Source organism: Orycteropus afer, unplaced genomic scaffold (genome assembly GCF_000298275.1).
Source record: "Orycteropus afer afer isolate SDZICR_OR568_19922 unplaced genomic scaffold, OryAfe1.0 scaffold00266, whole genome shotgun sequence".
NCBI lineage: Eukaryota > Metazoa > Chordata > Mammalia > Tubulidentata > Orycteropodidae > Orycteropus > Orycteropus afer.
In genome coordinates this window covers 2,638,338-2,663,377 of record NW_006921853.1, presented here as the reverse complement: position 1 = coordinate 2,663,377, position 25,040 = coordinate 2,638,338, and the positions used below count along the sequence as shown (strand labels likewise).

Here is a 25,040-nt window from a genome sequence, read left to right as displayed (position 1 = left end):
CTTCAAGCATTTTTCTTTCTTTAAGCATCCTCTCTTCTCAGAGGCTGTGATGACAACATTACAAAGTGGGGCTACAAAAGGGGCAAGGTGGGCAAACCCCACCTTTATCAGTAACTGCATGGCAAGGATGAGCATGACTGTAATCCAGTTCCAGCTGGAAGTGGATCTAGGCCTCACCTTTCCACATCTCCATACCTCATCATCAGCCACTTCACCTGGCACTTCCTCTCTCTGACCCTAACCACCCAGGGTCAGGTCAGATTTCATCTTCAACCACCCTGAGCTAAGTCAAAATATCCAGATTACCAGGGATAGTGGTAGGCTCAGGAATTTACACAACTCCCTGCACTTGAGACCACCTGGCCCCCATTTCTCTCTCTCTAGTCCCCTGGGACTAGGTCACAAGCTGTTGTTGTTAGATGCTGTCAAATTGTTTCCAACTCACAATGACCCTGTGCACAACAGAGTGAAACACTGCCCCGTCTCTAGCCGTCCTCACAGCGGCCACCGTGCTTGAGTTTGTCATTGCAGCCACTCTGTCAGTCCGTCTCAGTGAGCGTCTTCCCCGTTTTCTATGACACCCCTCCTCTTTACCACAAATGATATCCTTCTCCAGGAACTGGTCCTTTCTGACAACACGACCAAAGCACCAGAGACGAAGTCTGGCCATTCTCGCTTCTAAGGAGCATCTGGCTGTACTTTTTCAAGACAGATTTGTTCATTCTAGCAGTCCACGGTACATTCAGTATTCATCACCAGCACCACAATTCCAATGCATCAGTTTTTCTGCAGTCTTCCTTATTCGTTGTCCATCTCTGACATGCATATGAGGCTATTGAAAATGCCATAGCTTGGGTCAGACACACTGTAGTCTTCAAAGTGACACCTTTGCTCTTTAACACTTTCAAGAGGCCTTTTGCAGCAGATTTGGCTACCACAATATGTCATTTGATTTCTTGACTGCTTCTTCCATAGGCATTGATTGTGGGTTCAAGTAAAATGAAATCCTTGACAACTTTAATCTTTTGTCCATTTACGATGATATTGCGTATTGGTCCAGTTGTGAGGATTTGTGTTTTCTTTATGTTGAGATATAATCCATACTGAAGGCTGTAGTAGTCTTTGATCTTCACTGGTAAGTGCTTGAAGTCCTCTTCACTTTCAGGAAGCAAGGTTGTGTCATATTTGTATTGTACATTGTTCATGAGTCTTCCTCCAGTTCTGACGGTGCATTCTTCATATAGTCCAGATTCTCAGATTATTTGTTCAGCATACAGATTGAGTAATTACGGTGAAAGTATACAACCCTGGCACACTCCCTTCCTGATTTTAAACCATGCAGTATTCCCTTGTTATGTTTGAATGACAGCGTCTTGGTCTATATACAGGTTGCTTATGAGCATGATTAAGTGTTCTGGAATTCCGATACTTCTCAATGCAATCCATTATTTGTTATGATCTACACGGTCGAATGCCTTTGCATAGTCAATAAAACAGATAAACATCTTTCTGGTATTCTTTGTTTTCAGCCAAGATCATTAGTAATGATATCCCTTGTTTCACACCCTCTTCTGAATCCAGCTTGAATTTCTGGCAGTTCCCTGTCAATATACTACTGCAACCATTTTTGAATTATGTTCAGCAGAATTTTACTTGTATGCGATATCAATGAACTTGTTCAATAATTCCCGCATTTTGTTGGATCACCTTTCTTTGGAATGGGCACAGATACAATCAATCTCTTCCAGTTGCTGACCTGGTAGGTAGTTGTCTTCCGAATTTCTTACCATAAGTGAGTGAGTGTCTCTACCATTATGTCCTTTTGTTGAAATGTCTCAGTGGGTGTTCCATCAATTCCTGAAGCCTTGTTTTTCCCCAATTTGTTCAGTATAGCTTGGACTTCTGCCTTCAGTATCATTGATTCTTGATCATATATTACCTCCTGAAAATGGTTGAATGTCAACCAGTTATTTTTGGTACAGTGACTCTGTGTTTCTTCTATCTTCTGATGCTTCATGCATTGTTCAGTATTTTGCCCATAGAATGCTTCAGTATTGCAACTTGAGGCTTGAGGTCACAAGCTATAAGGACTCTCTCCTTCCTCATCGACTGTCTGCCTGTGCAGCCTTTATCACCCTGCTACCCAGAGCTGTCCCTGTGCTACCAGCCCCTGCTGGCTTCTTGCCTCTGGGTTCCTTAATTCTCTAAAATAAATCACAAAACTTGAGATTATCACCTATACTTACACTTACCCATTTATTATGATCAGAAAGGATACACGCATACAAAGGCATCAGGCAAGGCCTGGGAGTGGTCCTGGCATCACAAGCCTTCCACTGTCCCCAGGGACATGCCATTCTCTCTCCCTTACATGAATATTCTCCCAAAAGAGTGTTCCAAGGTCCTGGGTTCCCTAGTCCTTGGGGCCTCAGTAAATATGCATAAGTGGAGCTTTAATGCATAGCTTTGATTGATCCAATCAGAGAACATGCATGATTTCATGAAGTTCCCCAGGTGTGGGGTCTGTGTAGCCCTACTTACCTGGCTATTTTAGAAAGACACAGAGCACCTGAATTGCTCGAGCTGTTTTCAGAAACCAGGTGAAACCTTAGTTCACACAGAGGCTTTTCTTGGCGACCTCTTCAGGGTGAGCCCCTCCCTCCTGCTTCTTCCAGGGCCTGTGCACCCCTTTTGTGTTGCTCTTACTGCATTGGACACAGCAGGGGTCACTTGGGCATCTTTAGCTCCCCAGCTTCCTGGGGAAGGCTTGGAGCTTTGCAGGGATGGCTTATTTCGGTAGCATGAAAGATAATGGAAATGACCATTTACTAAAGCACTAGTTTGTACTGGTGTGGCAGCCCGTGGCCTTATCAACAGTGTATCTGTCTTGGCTCCGTACAGTGCTTTTAAAACATCCCAGTTTGTTGTCAACCCTTGCGAGGGGCAATTTGATGAGTGTCTGTTTTTCTGGCTTCTCTTAAAAGTAGGAGGATCTAGTCATGTTGGTCCCTGTTCCCATGTGGCACCAATCAGCTGGAGCTGAGTAACAGCTGGCCTGCTCACATGGGGCATGTGAGTCCCAATTTGCTGCAGTTCCTACCACTCCCTTTTGTCTCCTAACCCATGGCTTCATTTCTTTGTTTTACTTGCCTAGATTCCCGTTTACAGGATTTTATTCTGTACTTTGCCAGGTAAATGTGATGAAACTCACAGCTCAGGAGCTCAGTGAATGGCTAAGGCTGGAAACTTGAGTTTGGGGTGGTGGTGTTGGGGTGAGGGTTGGGCAGATACGAAGGCAGGAAGCTCCCCTTTGCTTCTTTTATCTTCCTCCCTAGTCAGAGCCCCTGCAGAGTGTGGTGGATCACATGGCTGCTCACCTTGGGGTATCCCCAAGCAGGATCCTTTTGCTTTTTGGAGAGACAGAGCTGTCCCCTACTGCCACCCCAAGGACCCTGAAACTTGGAGTGGCTGACATCATTGGTGAGAGAAGGGTGGGGAGGCTTTGGCCATGGGAAGGGCTGCCGGGACTGTGCAGAGGACCTCCTGCTTCCAACCACTCATTCAAGCCTGACTTCCTGACCCTGCCTCCTGCAGACTGTGTGGTGTTAGCAACTTCTCCGGAGGCCACAGAGACATCCCAGCAGCTCCGGCTCCGAGTGCAGGGGAAGGAGAAACACCAGATGCTGGAAGTCTCGCTGTCGCCGGTGAGTGGGAGGTGGCTCTCCGTGCCCCTCACCCTTTCCTCTGCTGTCTCTCTTGTCACTTAATAGAGCAGAGATTCCTCTTAATCCTGACTGGCTCAAGGCCCTGCCATTCATGCTCTTGGGTCTCACCCACTCCAGGTAGTGGAGAGAGCCTGCTGGTCAACTTCCCACTCCCTTCTGCTGATTCCTCCAATCTAGGCTCTGTATCCCATCACTCTCCAAACTCCTGTCTCCAATTTAAAAAAAAAAAAAAAACAGTGAAAATGGAAAGGAACCTTGGGCAGTAACCAGTAAAAGCCAGCCAACTAACAATAAAGACAGTCATACTTTGAAATGGCAGTCCCTGTGCTTAGGATAATCATTTCACGTTTAGGATATGGTCACATTTTCACCACAGTCATATGTGGGAAGGCACTCTTGTTTCCCTCATCTAACAAGTGAGGAAGCTGAGGTTCAAAGAGGTGGAATAACTTGCCTAAAGTCACACAGTTGGTAAGTGGGAGAGCCTGGCTTCCAGCTCGGGTCATTCTCACTCCATAGCTTGGGCTCCCTTCATTACTACTTCTGTTTTGTGGATGAGAAGACTGAGGCTTGGAGAACTTCCTAACCCAGAACCTGTACTCTGAAGCCTTGGGTGCTGTGTTCCCACTCGATGTGAGGAATCCTGGGTCCAGAGGGAGGAGGGACTTATCCCAGTTCCCCAGACACAGTAACACAGCCAGTTTGGGAACTTGACTCTGCTAGCTTCTTGGTCCACTCCCCTTCCCCTGCTTGGGGCTCTAACTTCACTGAACCAGCCCCTCATTCTCCCTGTCCCAAGTTCTCTGCTCATCCCTACAAGTTCTCCCCAGCCTCCCTTTCAAGTTCTTACATCCATGTTTTCTCTCCATCCAGGATTCGCCCCTCAAGACCCTCATGGCCCATTACGAGGAGGCTATGGGACTCTCGGGATGTAATCTTTCTTTCTTCTTTGATGGAACGAAGCTTTCAGGCAAAGAGCTGCCGGCTGATCTAGGCATGGAATCCGGGGACCTCATTGAAGTCTGGGGCTGAAACCCTTCTCCTTGTCTTGGGGTCCAGCCTGGACTGAGGGAGAACATCTGCCCCTTTTTCTAGAACTGTATTTACCAAAGCCCATGGGACTCGCTGATGCTGAGGTATTGTCTCTTTAAGGGAAAGCAGAGTCAGAGAGCGACCTTTGGTTTTCTCTCCTGTTGACCTTGGTTTCAAGCCATTAACTGCCTGGTTGGTTGTGTGGTAGTTGTCCCTGCTCTGATGGACTGTGGTTCCATCCACATGTGCTGAGTTTGCCAGTCCGCTGGGACATGGTGGAGGCGTCCCTCTATCACCACCCTTTTACCTCCATCATCACCCTTTCCTTCATCAAAAAGTCTCAGACTTCTCTGAAAATTTGCTTATATTTAAATAAGGCTGGGGTTTGGGATTTGCCACCTAGGGTTCATGCCATGTCTGGGACCAACAGTGGCCTTGCTTTCATTCGGGGAGTTGGGGTGGCTTTGCTTAAGGCACACACACACTGGTGTGCTTCCTCGGCTCGTAGGAAAGCACGTGGCCAGGCTCACACATGCACTAAGCTTAAGCGTAGGCACACGATTGGGTGGCTCTTCTGTGGGATGGAGATAGTGGATTCTCAGCCTTGGTGTCTTCCTTACCCCGAGGAACCTTGCCAGCTACCCTTCCTGGTGCTCACACACTGTTGAAGGCATAACTGGGTACATTCAGCTATAGGTCTCAGGATTACAGTTTCTGGTTTTATGGCTTTTCCCCCTTCTCCACACTATCATCTCCCACAAACACTAACATGTTTGTTACATGTCTTTAGAGATGAATGTATCCTTGTAAATTACAGTGTTCTGTGTGAATGCTTTATCCATGGTGTTAGCTTGTGCTTTTTCTTTCTTCATTCTGCATGTGTTAGGATCTCACCCTTTTGCTTACTCTGCTTTATTGCCTAGTGTTCACACTGGGCGCCAGGTGCATTTTATTTATCCAGTCCCTTCAGTGGGGGACACATGGATGTCTCTAACTCCTCGCACCACACACAAGGCCACCATAAACATCCTTTTGTTTCCCCTCCCAGGCTTGCGCAAACAGTTCTCTGGCATAGATACCCAGGCTAGGATTATAGGTCACACAGATTAATTTCTTTGTGGTTCTTTCAGACTTTTCTTTAGAAAAGTAATTGACCATCCCACAGAAGCTTCTAGTCTCTCCTCACCCTCACCAGTCACTGTCCAGCTTTCTAATTTCTGCCGGCTGGATGGGTGTAAAGTGGCACCACGTTTGATGTATACTCACCTGATCACCAGTCAGGCTGGGGAGCCTCTCCACAGACTGTCAGCCTCTCAGTGCCCCTTTCTGTGAATTGCTTGCTTCTCCGTGGGTTTTCACGAGTGTTGCTTGTCTGTTCCTGGGCAGTTTTGGGCATCGCACACAATGCGCTTGTCTTTGTACATCTGCAGGTGCCCTTCACAGAACAGCAGTCCTTAAAGTGTATGAATTTGCTGTTTTGTCATATAATCTGTTGCCTTTTGGTTTCTTATTTATAAGTAGCTAAGATATTTTCCATTTTCTAATATTAGGCCACTAAATGGGGCTGCAGTCCTGCTGACAAGCTAATCTGGGGCATTGGTGGTATCTGTTCTGAGTGATAAGATACATGCTGTGACTGGCTGATGTTGGGCTGTGTTGGTTGTTCTGTATTTGAATATCAATCCTGCCTTTAAACCATTTGCACCTTTGTGGATGAGATCCACATTTATTCCCCACGTATAATGAGATCAACGTTTATTCCCACTGTATAACGAGATCCACGTTTATTCCCACTGTATAACGAAGATCCACGTTTATTCCCACTGTATAACGAGCCAGATTTCTTAGTACTGTCTACTAAAAGAGCCATTGATTCTCCACTGATAACATAGTGTAATTTTAGCAAAAGGATATCAACTTCTTAAAAATTTTTGTTTTTTGGAATGTGACAAGTCTGTTGAATTTATAATGTGGGAATGTAAACCTTTATAATGTTTGAATAATCCATGATACGGTGTAGCTCTCTAGTTTTCAGATTGTCTTTATGACTATTAATATATTGGAACACATTAAAGTTACTTAATCCCAGCTAAATAAATGGCAATACATTCAACTTGTTTATCGTTGAGGATTTCTTCCTTTGTGGCCCTCATATGATCCCCATATGAGCCCCTGTGACAGAGACCATTAGTTGTCCCCTCATATTTATTCTTCCTCCATCCCATGTTTCTAGTTACGAGCAGAGCCACGCAGAATACAGGTAGCACTTCCTAGAGGCCCTTGCTGCTGCTGGATGTAACCAGGTGTGAATCGAGGCTCATAAGATGTAACTGGGACAGTGTGTACCTACCTCCTTTGCTTTCTTCCAGCTACTGGCTGGAAGGAGCGCAACACACTGACCATGAGACAATCTGGAGAATGGAAGCCACACAGAGAGGGACGCGAGAGAAGAACCTGCATCTTGGTCTCCATGGAGCATCTCGTCAGCCCCACACTGCTGACCTCCGGGTTTTTATGTAAAAGGGGAACTTCTGTCTAATTTAAATTATTGTCACCTTGAGATTTCTGCCACTTGTAACCACACCCAGTTCTAACCCTAGAAGGTTGCTTTCGCAAGCAGTACTACACTGTTCCTCTTTGAGATCACTCTTTGCTTTCTTCCGGGGTTTATGTCTAGGAGTAGAGTTACTCCTAGATTACGCACTGACCCAGTTTCTCTCAAATACTATTGCAGTGCAGTGAATTACTTAATATGGTCCCTCTAGCCTTAGTCCTTCGTTTTGTGATGTGTTGTAAATCCTAGCCTCCATGCCTGTGGTTATGGCTCCAATTTGGAGTGCGTTGTCTGTTATGTTAATGAGGCAGGGTTAGGATGGGATGTATCTTGTGTCACCATCTTATTGAAGTCACACCCTTCAGTCACACCTTTTATTTTACAAAAGATAAAAGGAGAGACGAGTAGAGGAGACCTGACTATCACCAAGAATAAGATGAGAGAGGAGTGTGTCCTTTGGACCTTGGTCCCTGCGCTGGGAACCTCCTAGATCCAGGAGATGGAGAGCTGTGACCCTGGAGATGGCGAGATGGCAAGAAGCAGTGGCAGAGATCGCAGCAGCAGAGGCAGCAGGACCAAGAGACCAGCGCAAGACCCAGTGGGCTTCCTGGCCCATGGAGTGAGAAAGCTGCATGCCTCTGGGCAGGAGGTTTGCTGGTGGAGTGGGGTGCTTCCGGGCACTTGTCGATGGAGCTAGGTTTGCCAGATCCATGGAGCTAGAGCTGAGTGCCTTTGGACCGAGGCTTACTGATGCAATGAGGTGGCTCCATGGAATTATCGGGCAGAGCTAAAAGAGCTTTGTAATACTCCCCCAAGCAGGTCAGAGGCCAGCCAGACCGAGAGGCCCCTTGGGGATCCAAGGACCAGAGCGTAGCCTGCCTGTGGCATGGCTGAAAAGAGGCTGTCCTGATTGTAAGTTTTAGGTCCTTTCTGTCAGCCTCAGTAGTTTCACGGTGTCTGTCTGCAGTCAGTCTCATCCCCCTAATCCCAGGGCATCACTAATCTTTCAGTCACTTTAGTTTTGCCTTTTCCAGATTTTCATATAAATGGAATAATACAGTATTTGGTCTTTCATGTCAGTCTTCTTAGCATGATCTTTCTGAGATTTGTCCATTTGTGTGTCAGTAATTAATTCCTTTTCATTGCTGAGTAGTATTACAGTGTGTGGATATGTCATTCACCTGGTGATAGACACGTGTTTTTTTTTTTTTTTCCTCATTTTTTAGCTATTATGAATAGGTAAAAGCATTATTATGAATACTGCTTCTATCAACATTTGCATATAGGTGTTTAGACTTGTTTTTAATTTTCATGGGTAGATACCTAACCTCAGGGTAGAACTGCTGGGTCTAACAGGAAGTGTGTGTTTAATTTTTCAAGAAATTGCCAAATGTTTTCCAAAGTAGCTGTATCATTTGCATTCCTGCCAGCATTGTAAGTATCATTTGCCTCACATGATCTCAAGCACTTGGTATTGTGATTTTCTAGCTTTTCTAGTGTTGTTGTTATTAGGTGCTATAGAGTCAAATTCTGACTCAGAGATACCCAGTGTGACAGCAGAACTGACTATGGGTTTCCTAGGCTATACAGGGTCATTATGGGTTGGAATTAAAATTGACAGCAATGGGTTAGAATCTTTATGAGAGCAAGTCACCAGGTCTTCTGTTGAGCCACTGGGTTGTGTTTTCTGCTACTGAGTTAATTTTGACCCTGTAGGACAGAGAAAACTAATTTCACCTGAGCCAAGCCAAGTTCTTTTCAGTAGCCTCATGCTTGTGAAAGCTGGACAATGAAAAAGGAAGACCACAGAAAAAATGATGGATTTGAATTATAGTGTTGATGAATGTTGAAAATACCATGGACTGCCAGAAGAACGAACAAGGCTGTCTTGAAAAAAGTACAGTCAGAATGTTCCTTACAAGTGAGACTTCGTTTCATGTACTTTGATGAAGTACATCAAACTGGTTCCGAATGGGCCAGTCCCTGGAGAAGGCTATCCTGCTTGGTAAAGTGGAGGGTCAGTGAGAAAAGGAGAAGACCCTCAATGTGATGGATTGACACAGTGGCTGCAATGATGGGCTCAGGTCTAGCAAAGAGTGAGAATGGCACAGGACTGGGCACTGTTTTGTTCTGTTGTTCGTAGGTGGTCGCTATTGGTTAGAACCAACTTGACAGCATCTCACAAGAACATAGGACAGAATAGAACTGCCCCACAGAGTTTCCAAGGCTATAATCTTTACAGAAGCAGACTGTCACATCTTTGTCCCATGGAGTGGCTGGTGGGTTTGAACTTCTGACCTTCTGGTTAGCAGTCAGTCTCTTTAACCACTTTGCCACTAGGGCTCCTTTGCTGTGTGGATAATGGTATCTTACTTTATTTTCCATAATGACCAATGATGTCATAAAGTTGTTGGCCATTCATGTATCTTTAGTAAATGCTGTTTAAATATATATATATGTATGTATATAAATATGTATGTATGTATATGGGCTTACTTGACCTGAGTTTATTAAAGCCTCTGTGATGACAAAGAATAACACTAGCAACTATCATACGTTCAGTATTATGTACCAAGCATCGGGCAAAGGCCTTCACACAAAACAGAAGCTTTGTGAGGGTAGGGTCTTCCTGACGCTTGGTCACTGCTATATGCCCAATTCCTAGAACAGTGCTACACCCCTGGCTGACAGGAGGCTGAACATCTGCAGGGGTGGCTGGGCTGGGCTTCGGGGCTGGCTCTGCAGGGGTTCTTGGAGCAGCAGCAGGAGTGCCTCCCTTGGGACTTCGCCCTTCCTCGGGGGACCAGCCACGGTGCTTAGTAGCTGCTTGACTTTGTTCGCTTTGCCCACCAAGACCTTTTCTCCACCAGTTACATGCCCATGATTCCGTTCAGTGTGTCAGTGCCCTCCAGGTAACAACGAGGAAACAAGGCCTGTGCTTGGACAAGCATGTTTACTGCCTGTTGCAGCAGGTGCGAATGTATACTGTTTAAATATTTTGCCCATTTTAAAAACTGTGTTTTTGTCTTAACTGAGTTGTAAGTTATTTATGGATTTGGTTGTAAGTTCTTTGTCAGATACATATTGTGCAGGTATTTCTTCTGGTCTGTGGCTTCCCTTTACATGTCAAGTGGTTTTACATGTGCATGTACTTGGTGGTGTATTTTCTCCATGAGATTATATGCTCCATGAGGGTGAACACTTAAGTCTCTTTTTGCCTGGCATCTGGCACATCACCAGGCACGTGATAGATGCTCAATAGTATTTTCTTGAAGAAATCAGGTGACGACAGTCTGCTGTTCCTCTCTACCTCAGTCTCTTAGGGGAGACCAGGCTTAGTAGCTCTGAAACAGGAGATACTTTGTGAGACAATGCCACTGAGACATACTCAGGTTTCAAAATAGTTTCTAATAAGGTTTCTTGGGGGCCCCCACACTCCCCATGGAACTCCAGAATTTCAGTAAAGGAGCTTAGAGTTCTGTTTGGCAAAGGGGTCTTAAAGCAACATTTGCATAGAACTAGCTGGACAGTGAATAAGGAAGACCAAAGAAGAGTTGATGCTTCTGAGTAGTGGTGTTGGCGAAGAATGCTGAAAATACCATGGACTGCTAAAAGAATGAACAAATCTGTCCTGGAAGAAGTGCAGCTGGAATGCTCCTTGGAAGCAAGAGTTGCCAGACTTTCTCTCACCTACTTTGGTCACATCAGAAGGGGCCAGGCCCTGGAGAAGGATATCCTGCTTGGTAAGGTAGAGGGTCAGTAAAAAAGGGAAGACCCTCAAGGAGATGGATTGACACAATGGCTGCAACGATGGGCTCAAGCAAAGCAAAGATTGTGTGGCTGGCACAGGACTGGCCAGTGTTTTGTTCTGTTCTACATAGAGTCGCTATGAGTCAGAGTCAAGTCCACCCCACCTAACAACATACTATTTTTACTTGTTGTTGTTATGTGCCATCGAGTCGGCCCGAGTGCATGTTAATTAGATATAGTTTGGAGATGATGGGTGGCCACTGAAGAACCACCCAAAGCTAGTACCACCACTGCATGGGGTTTCTTTGAAACCAGACTTGCAGCTAGGAGTCTCCTGAGCCTTAGAGCCCCTGCTTGCCCTGAATGAGACCACTAGAGGGCGCAAGGGCTTCAGTTGCGGTGGGCTGTGATGAAAAATCCCGAGCGGGAGGTGGGGTTCGTTAGGACGCGAGCCCTTCAGTATCTATTGGAGTATCTGCAAGAGCTCTGGTGGCATAGTGCCTAAGGCATTTGCTAACCAGAAGGCTGGCGGTTCAAACCCACTAGTCACTCCTCGGAAGTAAGGTTGGGCAATCTACTTCCATAGTGATATCGCCTCGGAGACCCAAGGAGGGGTCGCTATGAGTCAGAACCACTCTATGGCAGTGAGTTCGGTTTTTTGGTTTGATTGAGTATCTACAGTGAAGGATCGGGTGAGGGTTACCTAGGATGGGGAATCCAAACGGTGGAGAAGGGGAGAGTGAGAGGCCAGGGCAGGGGATTTTTCATTAAGTCAACAAATATTTACTGAGAATGTATAAGACCGCAAACCAGGCCTAAGGAAGAGAGAAAAATTAACCTGGAGCAAGAACTGTTCATTGTCATTTCTATAAGTGTTTCCTATTCCCCCAATCCTTTTAAGATTCCATCATCTGGTTTGATCTTGAAGAAGTCGGCCAAGCGGGGTGGTTTATGTAAGGAAGCAGATTCAGAAGGGTTCTCACTGTCTGGGTTGGACATCTGAGCAGGAACAGAACTACCTTGTTGCCCTGGCTGCCAGCCGACTGAAGAGCTGCGGGACAGAAGTCTAGGATTCCGATCTTTGGTTACCTTGGCGACCAGCCCGTAGTCACGTGATGCGGGAGTCCACGGAGACCGGAAGCTTCGTGAATGAGGTCCTGTGTCGGCTTCCGTAGTCGGACAGACGGTCACGTGCCGAGGGTTTGACGCGGTGGGCTCCCCAACCCGGGCGCCGGCGTCACCTGACCTGTTTTCCCGCAACATGGCGGCGGCCGTGGTGCAGCGCGGCGGTTGAGCGGCGGGTGTAGTGCTCCTTCCCGGGGTGAGGGGTCTGGGCGGGGAGCCAGGGCTCTGCTCAACCCGCTCCTGCCCCCGGCATCATCTGAATTCCTTGCATCTTCCCGCGCGGTGTGTGTTCAGGGACAGGGAGGCATGCCGGGGCCCGGGGCCCCTCGCAGCTGTGCTATGTGTTCCCGGGCAAACGCTCGTTCCTCTGGGCGCCCTCCCCTGGGGTTCCCTCCACCCTTTTTGACCCATTCTCCCCTCGCAGGAGGGATCATCGCTGGGACCCCCAGGGACCATGGCCGGGTCCGACACCACGCCCTTCCTCAGCCAGGCAGATGACACGGATGACGGGCCAGTGCCCGGCACCCCGGGGTTGCCGGGGTCCACTGGGACCCCGAAGTCCGGGGAGCCCGAGATCCCGGACCGGGAGGGCTTGCAGCGCATCACGGGCCTGTCTGCGGGCCGTTCGGCTCTCATAGTGGCCGTGCTGTGCTACATTAACCTCCTCAACTACATGGATCGCTTCACCGTGGCTGGTACTGATTTCAGAGAGGAAGACAGGCGAGGGAGGGGAGCGGGGTCCCCGGGGCAGCCCTGCCTCACGAGGCCCATCCTGCACCTTCACCTCCCCAGGGGTCCTTCCCGACATCGAGCAGTTCTTCGGCATCGGGGACAGTAGCTCCGGCCTCATCCAGACCGGTGAGTAGGGGCCCCTGTGGGCACACGGCAGCTCTTCCTCCACGACCCTCCTCGGGGCCCCATTAATGGAGGTCTGGTGACCAGTCGCTATGAGTCGAAATTCACCGGAGGGCAACTGGAATGTAAGTGGCCAGAATATATAACTGACACCTAAGTGACTCAGAGGAGCTCTGGTGGTGTGGTGCCCAAGGCACTCGACTGCTAGCCAGAAGGCTGGCGGTTCAAACCCATCAGCCACTCCTCGGAAGGCAGGAATCTACTTCTGTAGTGATACTGCCTTAGAAACCCAAGGAGGGGTTGGAGGGGTCGCTATGAGTTGGATCTGACTGGATGACAGTATGTTTGGTTTCTTTTGGTTGAAGTGACTCAGTGGTGGTGGAAAGGTGTGTGGTGGTTCCAGCCAACTCCTTGGACAGAAACTCTGTGGGGGCGATACTCTAGATAGAGTCCTATAGAGTTGCTGTGAGTTGCAATCCACTCCACAGCATACAGCAACAACAGCAGAGGTGACCGCAGCTAGGGGACGTGATGTCCCTGATTGTGCTCCGGGGCTGACCCGTTCAGTTGGGACCCCAGATTTAAAGAGGGAATTAGTTTAGTGTAATGATTAAGATAGACCTGGGTTTAAATTTCAACTTTTTCCACTTATACATTATCCTGGGCAAGGCACTCAGCCTCTCTTCTTTCTGCTCTGTAAGGTAAGACTGATAGTGACAGATCATCTCATAGGGCTGATGGGAGGGTTAAATGAACTAAGGTGGGTGACGTGCCTGGCACAGAGCTTGGCACACGGTAGACACTGAGCAAATAATGGCAAGAGAGAGTGCCTGGAATGGAGAGGTAAGTGTTACTTGTTCAGAACTTTGGGACTTGCGGGAGAGGCAAAGCCAGGCCCAAGGCCTCTTTCCTTCACCTCCCTTCTTCATTTCTCAAACATGTCTAAGTCTCTGCTATATTTCAGGTCTTGGAGAAAGTGGTGATAACAACCGCAGGACTTTACTGGGCGCCTTTATGCCCACTCTCTTCTAATCCTTCCACCAGCCCATGGGATAGGTGGTGTTACATGGTTTATAGAGGAAATAGGCCACTCCCGACTGAGGCTTGGAGAAGGGTTAAGACTTGTCCAGAGTCACACAACAACATTAGAGGCAGAGGGGAACTTGAACTAGTCTTGGGGTGGTCTTTTCTCCACTCCAGGCCAAAAAGAAACTGGAAGTATTTAAGGTGAAGTCTGGAGGAATGAGGATGGGATCATAGGTCAAAGGCTCCAAACTTCTGAAGGCTTGTTGAGTTAGTGAAGTACATCATTCTTAGGCAACTCCATTTATTCAGTTGTTCATTCAGCCAGTGTTTATTGAACACCTGTTTTGTGTTAGGCTGTGTGTCAAGTGATGGAAACACTATGGTCAACGTAGGCAAAACTGTTGGCTTTCATGGAGCTGAGATTCCATTGTGTGTGGGAGGGCTGGTGTTAGAAATTTAAACTCATAAATGAGATAGTTCTCAGTAGGGATTGTAAGTGCTGTATGATAGAAAAGAGTAAATGTAGTGGGGGGGCTGGGTGATTTGGGCAGGTAGCTGAGCTGGAGCCTGAATGAACTAAGCCCTGTGAAACTTAGAGGAAGGGAGAGAAGAATGCAGATGGAGGGGACAGCAGGTGTCAAGAGCCCTAAGATGGTATTGAGCCTGGGGAGTCTAGGAATAGAATGAAGGGCATTGGGGTGCTTTTAGTGAGATGGAAAGAGGAAAAATGGATGGCCAGGTGTGAGGTTGGAGAGGTAGGTAGGGGCTAGATGAGATGGGGCATTGTGAACCATGGTCCAGAGTTGGATTTTGTTCTTGGTTGGGTATCCATCCTACAATGGAAAGTTTGGAAAGATGTCGAAGCTTTGACTTGATCTCCTTGGCAGGAAGCTCTGAGGAGTTTCAGGGCCGGGACGGGGGAGTGATGTGAACTGCTGGTGGGAGGCAGGGTGAGGCGCTCTTATTCTTTGGTCCTTCCTGGCCCTCATTGTGCTCCCTGAGCTGGGGGGACGGGGCGGGGGTGCTGGGGCTGGGCTTTGACTGTCTGCTTCCCTGCAGTGTTCATCTCCAGTTACATGGTGTTGGCACCTGTGTTTGGCTACCTGGGTGACAGGTATAATCGGAAGTATCTCATGTGCGGGGGCATTGCCTTCTGGTCCCTGGTGACGCTGGGATCCTCCTTCATTCCCAGAGAGGTGAGGCCCTGTGCTGGCCCCTGCTTCTGCCACCTCCCCTCTCCCCAGCTCTGCCATCACTCTTTGCTGTTACATCTTGGAGTCTGGCTCTAGGGAACTTCTATGGTTTCCTTAGTCTATGCCGTGTTAGCCCCCTTCCTTGCCTGAGTTACTCTGCTCACCCCATCCTCTCTCCTTTTCTTCCAGAACTTTCTTTTTTTGTTATTCCCTCTCCCTCTGACCATTGACTTGTTCCACCCCACACCTGAAACCTCTCACGTTTCTTACTATGGGGAGAACCTCACCTGGGCCATCCTCCCTCCCTCCCTCCCTCCCTCCCTTTCTCCCTCCCTCCCTTCCTCTTCCTTCCTCTTCCTTCCTGGTGATGAGCATCAGACTGGGTGAAGGAGCAGCTGCCCTGCCATCCGACTTCTGCCTCCAGAACTCCATTGAAACTGCTCTTGCCAAAGTCAGCAGTGACCTTCTGGTTGCTAAATGCAGTTCCTACTTCTAGCCCTGTTCTCACTTGGTCTCCTGGGAGCCTCTGACTCTATCAGCCCACCCCTTCCTTCTTGAAACTCTCTTTTTCTAACTTCTGTGACCCCACACACTCTTCCTGCTTCCTTGGCTGTCGTTTCTTTGCTCCTTTGACGTCTTCTCCATCTGTTCTCACTCCCTGCACTGGAAGTCTGTCTTCAGCCCTGGGGACTGCATACTTCCCTTGGGTGGTCACATGCTGTCTTTACTCCAGGTGTCTTTGATGGACAGCTGAGCCCCTGCTTAAGATCTTAATTCACTGTTGGGGTGTCTTGGATGGGTTGGGATACTAGAAAGTAATATATATCTTGCACATATTAGGTGCAAAGTAAGGAGCTCTGGTAGCATAGTGTGTAAGACAATTGGCTGCTAACTACAAGGTTGGCAGTTCAAACCCACCAGCTGCTCCATGGGAGAAAGATGAGGCAGTCTACTTCCGTGAAGATTTATAGCCTTGGAAACCCAGCGGAGGTTGTTATGAGTCAGAATCAACCCAATGGTGGTGGGCTTGGTTTTGCTTTTTGGGTACAAAGTAATAATAAACAAACCTTTTATTTTCCAGTCCTCCCGACAGCTATGTGAGCAAAGTGTTGTTATTCCACTTTTGCAGATGAGGAAACTGAGCTCAGAGAGGTTAAGTTACTTTCCCAGAGTCACAGCTAGTAAGTGGTGGAGCCAGGATTCAAGTCCAGGTCTGTCTGATTCTAAAGCCAGGCCTCTCCCGCCACCCCTGCCGCCTCTCCAGAGCCAGCTGGTGAGGTAGGCTGGGAGGCTGGCTCCAGGGCGGGCTGCTACCTGGCCCCATCTCCTTCCCCAGCGTTTCTGGCTGCTCCTCCTGACCCGGGGCCTTGTGGGGGTCGGGGAGGCCAGTTACTCCACCATTGCCCCCACGCTCATCGCTGACCTCTTCGTGGCAGACCAGCGGAGTCGGATGCTTAGTGTGTTCTACTTCGCTATCCCTGTCGGCAGGTGAGCCTTGGGCCTGGGGGGGAGCGGGCAGAGGGCCTGGGGTAGGAGGGGTGGCTGACTGGCTGTCCCCTTTTCCCCTCTCCTCTGTCACACCCCTGCCCCCAGTGGCCTGGGCTACATTGCAGGCTCCAAAGTGAAGGATGTGGCTGGAGACTGGCACTGGGCTCTGAGGGTGAGTCTGGTTGTTGCCTGGGGAGGGAGGGGTCCTTCCCCATTCTCGCTGACCCCCTTTCCTGTCTTCACATACTCCCTTGTGGGGCAGCAGAGCCTGGCTGTCCTCACTGTGAGAGCCATGGGCAAGACACAGCTCTTGGTTGCAGGTGACAGAAACCCCTTGTAAAACTGTAAGCCCAAAGAAGGGACTGTATTGGTGCTTAGAATGCAAAGTCCCAGGGTTGACTGCACATAGCGCTGGTTCTGGGGCTCCCAGCGTCACAGAACTTCAGTCGTCTCGTTTTCAGCTTTCCTGTCCTATGTTAGCTTCATCCTCAAGCAAGTGAAAACTCCAAGCTAACGCCTTTCTGTTTAGAAACGCTGGCACCCTGGCATCTTGGGCACTTGTCCTGGGATGGTACCTGGTTAGATCAGCATGGGTCGCATGTCTGCTACTGTGGGAGCCAGTCACACTGCTCTCATTGGCCACGCCTGGGTTACTGTTTGAATCACATGGCTTGAGAGAAGTGGAGGATGGCCAAAGAAAATTAGAATGCTGTTAGCAGAGAGGGAACCAAAGTTAGGCGTGCAAAAATGGTGGTAGCTGGTGGCAGCTCCCTACCCCTGATTGCAGGTTCAGTTTCCTTGGAGCCCTAGTTGCTTACACGGCCCCTTCTTTGCCCAGTCCCAGCATTTGAGTGTGCCTCTGCCACGGCCCTAAGGAGCTCTGGTAGCATAGTGCCTAAGGCACTTGACCGCTACCCAGAAGGTTGGCAGTTCAAACCACCAGCCACTCCTCGGAAGGAAGGTTGGGCAATCTATTTCTGTAGTGATACGGCCTTGGAAACCCAAGGAGGGGTCACTATGAGTCGGGTCTGACTTGATGGCACATGACAACAACAACAACAACTGCCACGGCCTATCATGAAGCCTACTTTCTCCCCAGGTGACCCCAGGTCTAGGAGTGCTGGCTGTCCTGCTGCTGTTTCTGGTAGTTCGAGAACCGCCAAGGGGAGCTGTGGAACGCCACTTGGACTCACCTCCCCTGAGCCCCACCTCATGGTGGGCAGATCTGAGGGCTCTGTCAAGAAAGTGAGTTTAACCCCATTTTAGTCCAACAACTGAGGCACTGAGGGTGGCCTTGAACACCTGACTTGAGGTGTGAATGGGCATGATCTTCATTCTCTTCTCTGTTGGCCAACCATTCTGCAAGGCCATGATTCTGCCCGCACTGCCCCCTTGTGGCAGATGCTTGAATTACAGGCCCAGGAGCCAGGGTAGGACAGGAGCCTCCCCAGCTAGTGTCCTGACCTTACCAAATCGTTCTCAAAAGGGAAAACAGATCCTCTACCCTGACCCTTGGTGGAATCTGACCTCCCGCCCTCCTGTGTGCAGTCCTAGTTTCGTCCTGTCATCCCTTGGCTTCACCTCTGTGGCCTTTGTCACTGGCTCTCTGGCTCTGTGGGCTCCTGCATTTCTGCTGCGTTCCCGTGTGGTCCTGGGGGAGACCCCCCCCTGCCTTCCTGGAGACTCCTGTTCTTCCTCTGACAGGTACGTAGATGGGGCTGGGCTGGGGGCCTGTAGGTGGCAGAGGTGGAGGGAAGAGAGGCTGTGTTCAAACTCAGGAGGAGGAGAGTTGAATCTTGGCTCCACAGCTACTTCCTCTCCCCAGGTCTTAGTTTCCTGGTCTGTGAAATGGCTGAGGATGTGAGATACTCCGGCCTCTTGGGGCTTTGTGAACCTTGGGGCACTGGGCCTGCATGGGTGGGAGTTGTGGGGGTGGCTGGGATGGACCATCTTCTTCTCCAGGCCTTGGGTGCAAGGCTGGGGGCCTTCACAGGCAGAGAAACAGGCCTCCATGTCCCTGCCCTGCCCCCCAGCCTCATCTTTGGGCTTATCACCTGCCTGACCGGTGTCCTGGGTGTGGGCCTCGGCGTGGAGATCAGCCGTCGCCTCCGCCGCGCCAACCCCCGGGCGGACCCACTGGTCTGCGCTGCTGGACTCCTGGGCTCCGCACCCTTCCTCTTCCTGTCCCTCGCCTGTGCCCGTGGTAGCATCGTGGCCACTTATGTGAGTAGCCAGTGGGTATCAAGGAGGTTTTCTGGGTTCAGGGTGCAGACCAAGAGTCAGCCAGTCTAGTGGTTAAGAGCAGACTCTGGAGCGGGAATGCCTGGCTTTGAATCTCAGCTCTGCCCCTCCCCAGCTGTGTGACATTGGCCAAATGACTTAACCTCTCTCTGCTCAGTGTTCTCATCTGTAAAATGGGAACAGTGGTAGCATCTATCTCCCAGTGGTGTTGTGAGGAAGAAGTGAGTTAACAGATGAGCCTGCTGCCTGGTAATCCCTCCGTTGGCTCATAGGATAATGAGATTCTTCCCTCCCCTCAGATTTTCATCTTTATTGGGGAGACCCTGCTGTCCATGAACTGGGCCATCGTGGCTGACATTCTGCTGGTGAGTGGCTAGGCAGCTCCACGGTTATTCCAGAGGCTGATGGGTGCACCCCATCAAAACCCATCACAGACCAACCCTGGAGTCCATCCCTGATGGCCCTGTGATTCTGGGCCTGACCTGTGACTGCATCCCGTCTCATCTCTGAGCTAGGGTTCACCTCTGCCTCTGGCCTCCCCGAGCTCTGGCCCCGTCCTCTTCCTCTGCCTCCTCCCACTGAGCCCCTCTCCTCCCGCCCCCAGTACGTGGTGATCCCCACGCGGCGGTCCACCGCAGAGGCCTTTCAGATTGTGCTGTCCCACCTGCTGGGGGATGCCGGGAGCCCCTACCTCATCGGCCTGGTGAGCATTGCCCCTTGGCTACGTCTGCAGGGGTCAGAGGGCCCTGCACTCCCAAGACCAGGCCCAATTAGGCTCCGTGTCCCTTACTTAGACCAGTGGTCCTCACCTTGGAGCCTCAGCTGGACTGAAAGGGTCTTGTCTTCGGAGATCTCCACCAGTGAGGCCGTGGCCTCGCCTGGGTGCTGCAGACCTCCTGCCCTTTTCCAGGCTCTGTTTTCCTTTTCAGAGTTCAGGGGCTCTCTCTCCCGCCTCCCCACTGGGTCTCTGCCGGCATTCCTCCCCTCCAGTGGCGCCCGTCCTCTCTCTAGATCTCTGACCGCCTCCGCCGGAGCTGGCCCCCCTCCTTCCTGTCCGAGTTCCGGGCCCTGCAGTTCTCGCTCATGCTCTGTGCCTTCATTGGGGCCTTGGGTGGTGCGGCCTTCCTGGGCACCGCCATCTTCATTGAGGGCGACCGCCGGCAGGCCCAGCTACACATACAGGGTTAGTTGGGGCCTCCCTCTGTCTGCCCACAGCTCCCTGCCTGACTTCATGACACTCCCTGTCTGTCTGTCCATCCACCTGCCCAGTCCGTGTACCTGGCATCTTTCTCATTCAGCTTTGCATCTGTCTGTCCAGCAAACTGATGTTCCATTTATGTCCATACTCTGGCAGCTCTCCAGCCACCAGCCCACCCATTTTGCGTTACTTGTTTGTCTCTCTGACTGTCCATCCCACCTTGGTTCTAATGCTCCTCTCCCCACAGGTGTGTTGCGGGAGGCAGGGCCCACAGATGACCGTATTGTGGTGCCTCAGCGAGGCCGCTCCACCCGGGTCCCCGTGTCCAGCGTGCTCATCTGAAGGGACATTGCTCACCTTTTGCACATCTGCCACACCTGGCCTAGCCTCCCCCTCAGAGGGGCCTGGGCCCAGACCCTCCATCTGGCTTGGCCTTCCCCTCGAAGGGGCCCAGGCCAGATTCCAGCCTCCCGTTTGAAGGGACCCAGGCCCACACCCCAGCGTCCCCCTCCACCTGGCCCAGCTCCTAGGAGGGACCCTGGCCAGTTCCAGCTTCCAGACACTACACAGACAGCCTTGGGAGCTGGGGGAAGGTGGGGACCTGGGGGGACCCCCTCCATGGGGGCAGCCCAGGGGCTCGGTGCTATTTGTAACTGAATAAAATTTGTAGCCAGACTCCAGGTGGCTGCTTGAATCTTTCTTTGGGTGCTAGTGACCTCTGACCTCTGGCCTGCAGGGCTGCCTCTTCCCCAGCCCCGGGCTCCTGGGATGGTTGGAAGTCCCTACCCTCCTCTGGGTGAAAGAGAGGGGACTGCTCTCTGAGTGAGCTGGCTCAGTGTGACCGTGAGTCACGCCCAAGTTAACCTCCAGATCCCGCCCCTCTGACGGGCAGTCCCGGATGAGCTAGGGGTGGACGTTGCCCTCTGTACCTCAAAATTCCCAGTGTCCGAGGCCTTTCCCTGCTGCCTCCCCCAGCCCACGAATGTGGGGGCCAGACTGCTGGTTGCTCAGCCGGGGTCCTTCCTCATCAGTGGCCTGTGCTGCCTGCCCTGGGGGCTGGCAGAGCCTTCTTGAAGGCCTCCTCCCTGCTCCCCACTACTGAGTGGGGGTGGGAAGGGGTGGGTGCAGCCGGCTGAGGAGCCCGATGATTTCCTGCCCTCCCCAGTGCTCACCACAGCTTCCTGCCACAGGCGGGCGGGCAGGCAGGCGCCCCCGAGGGGAGGACGCGGAGCTGAGGCACAGGTATGGCTGGGGTGCAGGCACCATGCAGGGGGTGGCTGGGGCTCCAGACCCCAACCCAGGCTCTGGCCTGACAGCCCTGGAGCCAAGGGTCTTCCACAACCAGTGCTGACCCCCACGAAGCCCTGCAAGGGGAGGGAGGTCCAGGAGGGCACAGCTGCCCCCGGCCGGCTCTCCAGCCGGGAATTCTGCTGGGCCCAGTCTCGGCCCTGCTGCAGCTCTGCCCTTGGGGGCTTTCAGGGAGCAACCAGGTCTGGTCCAACCTCTGTCCACAGATGGAGGCAGCTGTCCTGGTCTCCACCGTGCTGGGGCTCCTGCTAATGCCCCTGTTGGCCGTGTTGCTGACGGTACTGTGTGCGCGTTGCCGTGAGATGCCAGGTGAGTGAGGAGCTGGCAGGGGGACTGGATGCCTACACACATACATAGGGATTCTCACCCTACTCCCCCACCCCAACTCTGTCCTGCCACCCAGAAACCAAAGCCCCCAAACTCTAGCCTTCTCTAGTACTCCCTCAGCACTCCCGTTTCCTGCCTTATCAGCCCTGTCTTCCTCAGGTTCATATGACAGTGCTTCCTCAGATGGGTAAGTCTGCCCCTTACCTGCCCTGTGAGTCCCCCTCACTGCCCCATGGTGGGCTGGGCAGGGGCTCCTCCGGCCCCATTCCCAAGCTGTGTCTCTTCTGCCAGTTTGTACCCAAGTAACATACTGATCAAGCGGCCTTGTGAGTACACGGAGGGCCCCTGCCCTTGGGTGGAGGGACAAGGGCCCCTGCATGTGAACGAGCATATGCCTTTGTGGAGGTCCCCTCTGGGGCTGCCCACCTGGGTCTGGGCTGGCAGTGGGGAGGAAGACAGGAGCCCTCAAGCCTGTCTGGGCACAGGGCCTTCTGGGAGCTTAGTCGACTCTTCCAGGCCTGGGTGAGGGAAGGGGAATGATGTCCACAGTCATTCCTTCAGCTTGGTCCTGTCCTCAGACACGGTCGCTCACTGCCCACCTGCTACTTCCTACCCGCCTGTTGCTTGCCACCCACCCCTGAGCCAGCCGGACCTGCTCCCCATCCCGTGAGTAGACCCTCAACTCTTCCCCCATCCCCAATCCTATTCTCTGCCCTCTCACCTACCTGAATTGGAGGCCTTCTGTCCTGTTGCAAATCCCATTGCCACCAGATCCCCTTCCAGGCATGACCTCTGACCTTTGACTCCTAGGAGATCCCCACAGCCCCCTGGGAGCTCCCATCGGATCCCACCTTCTCAGCAGGACTCAGATGGTGGTAAGTGTGAAGAGGAACTTGGAGGCTGGGACTGGGCAGAGGACAGGCCTCACCTGAGCTGACTCAGTCTCTCTGTCTCTCTCTGAAGCCAACAGTGTAGCAAGCTATGAGAATCAGGGTACGTCTTGGACCCCAGGTACCCTGGTTGGGTGGGGAGGTCGGGACCTGGCCTGGTCTGTGCTGACCGCTGTGTCACCCCCAGAGCCAGCCTGTGAGGACACGGATGGAGACGAGGATGAGGAAGACTATCACAATGGCCGCTACCTGTGAGTGGTCAGGTGGGAAGTGGGGGCTGAGGCTGGGGTGTCCTCACTCACCTGCTGTTTTCATTACCTTCAGGGTGGTGCTCCCCGACAGCTCCCCAGCCAGTAGCACTGCTGTCCCATCAGCCCCTGCGCCCAGCAAATCCGGCCTCCGAGATAGTGCTTTCTCCAGTGAGTTGGCGTCCTGACTGTTGCTCCGTGTCCGGCACTGCTGTGGTGTGGCTGGGCCCCCCTGTTTTCCTCTCCTGTGATGTCTACCTCTGCCTCTCTGCCCCTTGGTTTTTCTTTCCTCTCTTTCTAGAATCCCTATCCTTCGGATATTGGACTTTCTACTCTCATCTCCTGATTTTCTTACCTTTCCTCTCTTTCTTTCCTATCTCTTTATCTTTTTGTTTCATTCATTGTTTGGAAGACTTCTTTTGCATTAGTCTTTCAACCCTTCTACTGAAATGTTGTTTCTCCTATCCAAAGCTTGCTCTTTGTCTTTCTTTCTTTTTTTTTAAAATAGCCTCCTGTTTTTGTTTCATGGAGGCAATATTATCTTGCAAAGCTCTAAACATGTTAGTTATAGGTTGTCCTTTTTTTTTGGAAGTCTTCTGTCTACTGCATCGTCTCAGTTTCTTCCGAGCGGCTTTTCTCTCTTCCTTTGGGTCTTACCCTGCATGTTGGAGGCTTTCCTCAGTGTCTGGAGCTATGCTCAGTTTTCTGTGAACTCTTCTCTCTTTCTGCCTGCCTAGGACTATCGCAACCACACCCCAGTGTGCACCTCCTTCCTGAGCTCCAGGCTCTGTCCATGGGCTTCTTTCTGTCCCTGCATCTAACAGAGGTTTGCTGGCTTCTCCACTGGGTGTGTAACGGTTAACAGTCAGGGAGACTCCAGTGTAATAACAGCTAACAGTGACTGAGGGCCTTAGAAGAAAAGTCGGGTGACCTGTTTCCGAAAGGTCACAGCAGGAGGCCAGCTCTGCTCTTGACATACACAGAGCTGCCATGGATCAGAATCGCCTTGATAGCAGTGAGTTACCGGTTACTGGTTTATTATATGCCCAGCAAGAACTTTACGAGTGGCAGCTTTGTTAAACCTCACAACCCCCAGAAGCTCTTGAGCCCGTCCCTCCTGACCCTGCAGCTCAGTTGTCTTATCTGCATGATGGCAGGATTTGGCAGCACATACGCTGAGACAGACCGTGCTCAGATACTCACTGCTTTACCTTTATAATAACCCTCTTACTAGCTCTGTTACATACGTGAGAAAAACAAAGCACAGAGAGGTTAGATAACTTATCTAAAGTTACTTAATTAGTTAGTGTTGGAGCCAGGACTTGAACCTGCGCAGTCTGGCTTCAAAGTCTGTCTTGTCTATGTCCGTATGGAGAAAACAAGTCAACAGGTAAAAGAATAAAATAAGTCAGTGGTGATAAGTGCTACAAAGGGACTGAGGCAGGGAATGGGATGGGTGGTGGCTGGCTAGGTGGGGCTAGGGTGGGCTCTCTGAGCAGGTTGCATCGGAACCGAGCTGGTGAGTGGGAGCTAGCTGGGTCTGCTGGCCCCTCTGACTTGGCACAGCCAGAACTGAGCATGTCATCTCCACACACTGCCAGCCTCCCTCCCCTCTGGCAGCCCTTTGTTCTCTGTGGCCCAGCCTGGGGGTCGGGCCGGGCCTGCTGCCATCTAGCCTTCCTGCTCCCATTCATTCTCATCAGCATTGGTCGAGGGGACCTACTTCGCCTCCACGGCCCTAGCCCTCATCCAGGCCACTGTCCCTCTTCTCCGAGAGGCCCTTTCTGTGTCCCTCTGGGGCTGGCTGTGGGGACTGTCTGGTGTCTCTGTGCTTGGGAGTCTCGGATGGTTCTGTTGGAGTCTGGTGGCTGGCTTGGGAGCCTCTGGGCATCTGTTTGAGGGTCTCTGGATGGTTTTCCTACAGTGGAATCAGGTGACGAATATGTGAACGTACCCGAGAGTGAGGAGAGCGCAGAGGCATCTCTGGGTGAGTGATGACTCCTCTTGCCCCTTCTCGGGGTCATCTCTCCCTCACACCTCCCTTCCCGGGGTCACCTTCTCTCCCTCACACCTCCCTTCC

The 25,040-nt window shown here is 51.2% G+C and overlaps 3 protein-coding genes across 3 annotated transcripts in view; all 3 read left to right on the top strand.

Moving 5' to 3' along the window:
• The window catches only part of LOC103204938 (nuclear factor of activated T cells 2 interacting protein), a 38,661-nt gene extending 33,904 nt beyond the window's left edge, over positions 1 to 4,757 (top strand). The window contains exons 6-8 of the mRNA XM_007950171.1: positions 3,336 to 3,480; positions 3,595 to 3,704; positions 4,599 to 4,757. Of these exons, the coding sequence (XP_007948362.1) occupies positions 3,336 to 3,480; positions 3,595 to 3,704; positions 4,599 to 4,757 (414 nt within the window). The remainder of the gene's footprint in view (positions 1 to 3,335; positions 3,481 to 3,594; positions 3,705 to 4,598) is intronic.
• Positions 4,758 to 12,640: 7,883 nt separating this feature from the next.
• SPNS1 (sphingolipid transporter 1 (putative)) lies at positions 12,641 to 20,529 on the top strand. Its single transcript, XM_007950168.1, has 12 exons — positions 12,641 to 12,881; positions 12,979 to 13,044; positions 15,127 to 15,263; positions 16,597 to 16,748; positions 16,854 to 16,920; positions 17,848 to 17,993; positions 18,297 to 18,452; positions 18,782 to 18,971; positions 19,289 to 19,354; positions 19,594 to 19,692; positions 20,001 to 20,172; positions 20,435 to 20,529. The coding sequence occupies exons 1-12, from the start codon at positions 12,641 to 12,643 to the stop codon at positions 20,527 to 20,529; spliced, it is 1,587 nt and encodes a 528-aa protein (XP_007948359.1).
• A 1,172-nt stretch (positions 20,530 to 21,701) lies between these two features.
• The window catches only part of LAT (linker for activation of T cells), a 7,784-nt gene continuing 4,445 nt past the window's right edge, over positions 21,702 to 25,040 (top strand). Inside the window, exons 1-9 of the mRNA XM_007950167.1 lie at positions 21,702 to 21,804; positions 21,982 to 22,009; positions 22,114 to 22,148; positions 22,401 to 22,488; positions 22,633 to 22,697; positions 22,786 to 22,815; positions 22,900 to 22,963; positions 23,037 to 23,131; positions 24,885 to 24,947. Coding sequence (XP_007948358.1) covers positions 21,702 to 21,804; positions 21,982 to 22,009; positions 22,114 to 22,148; positions 22,401 to 22,488; positions 22,633 to 22,697; positions 22,786 to 22,815; positions 22,900 to 22,963; positions 23,037 to 23,131; positions 24,885 to 24,947 — 571 coding nt within the window. The remainder of the gene's footprint in view (positions 21,805 to 21,981; positions 22,010 to 22,113; positions 22,149 to 22,400; positions 22,489 to 22,632; positions 22,698 to 22,785; positions 22,816 to 22,899; positions 22,964 to 23,036; positions 23,132 to 24,884; positions 24,948 to 25,040) is intronic.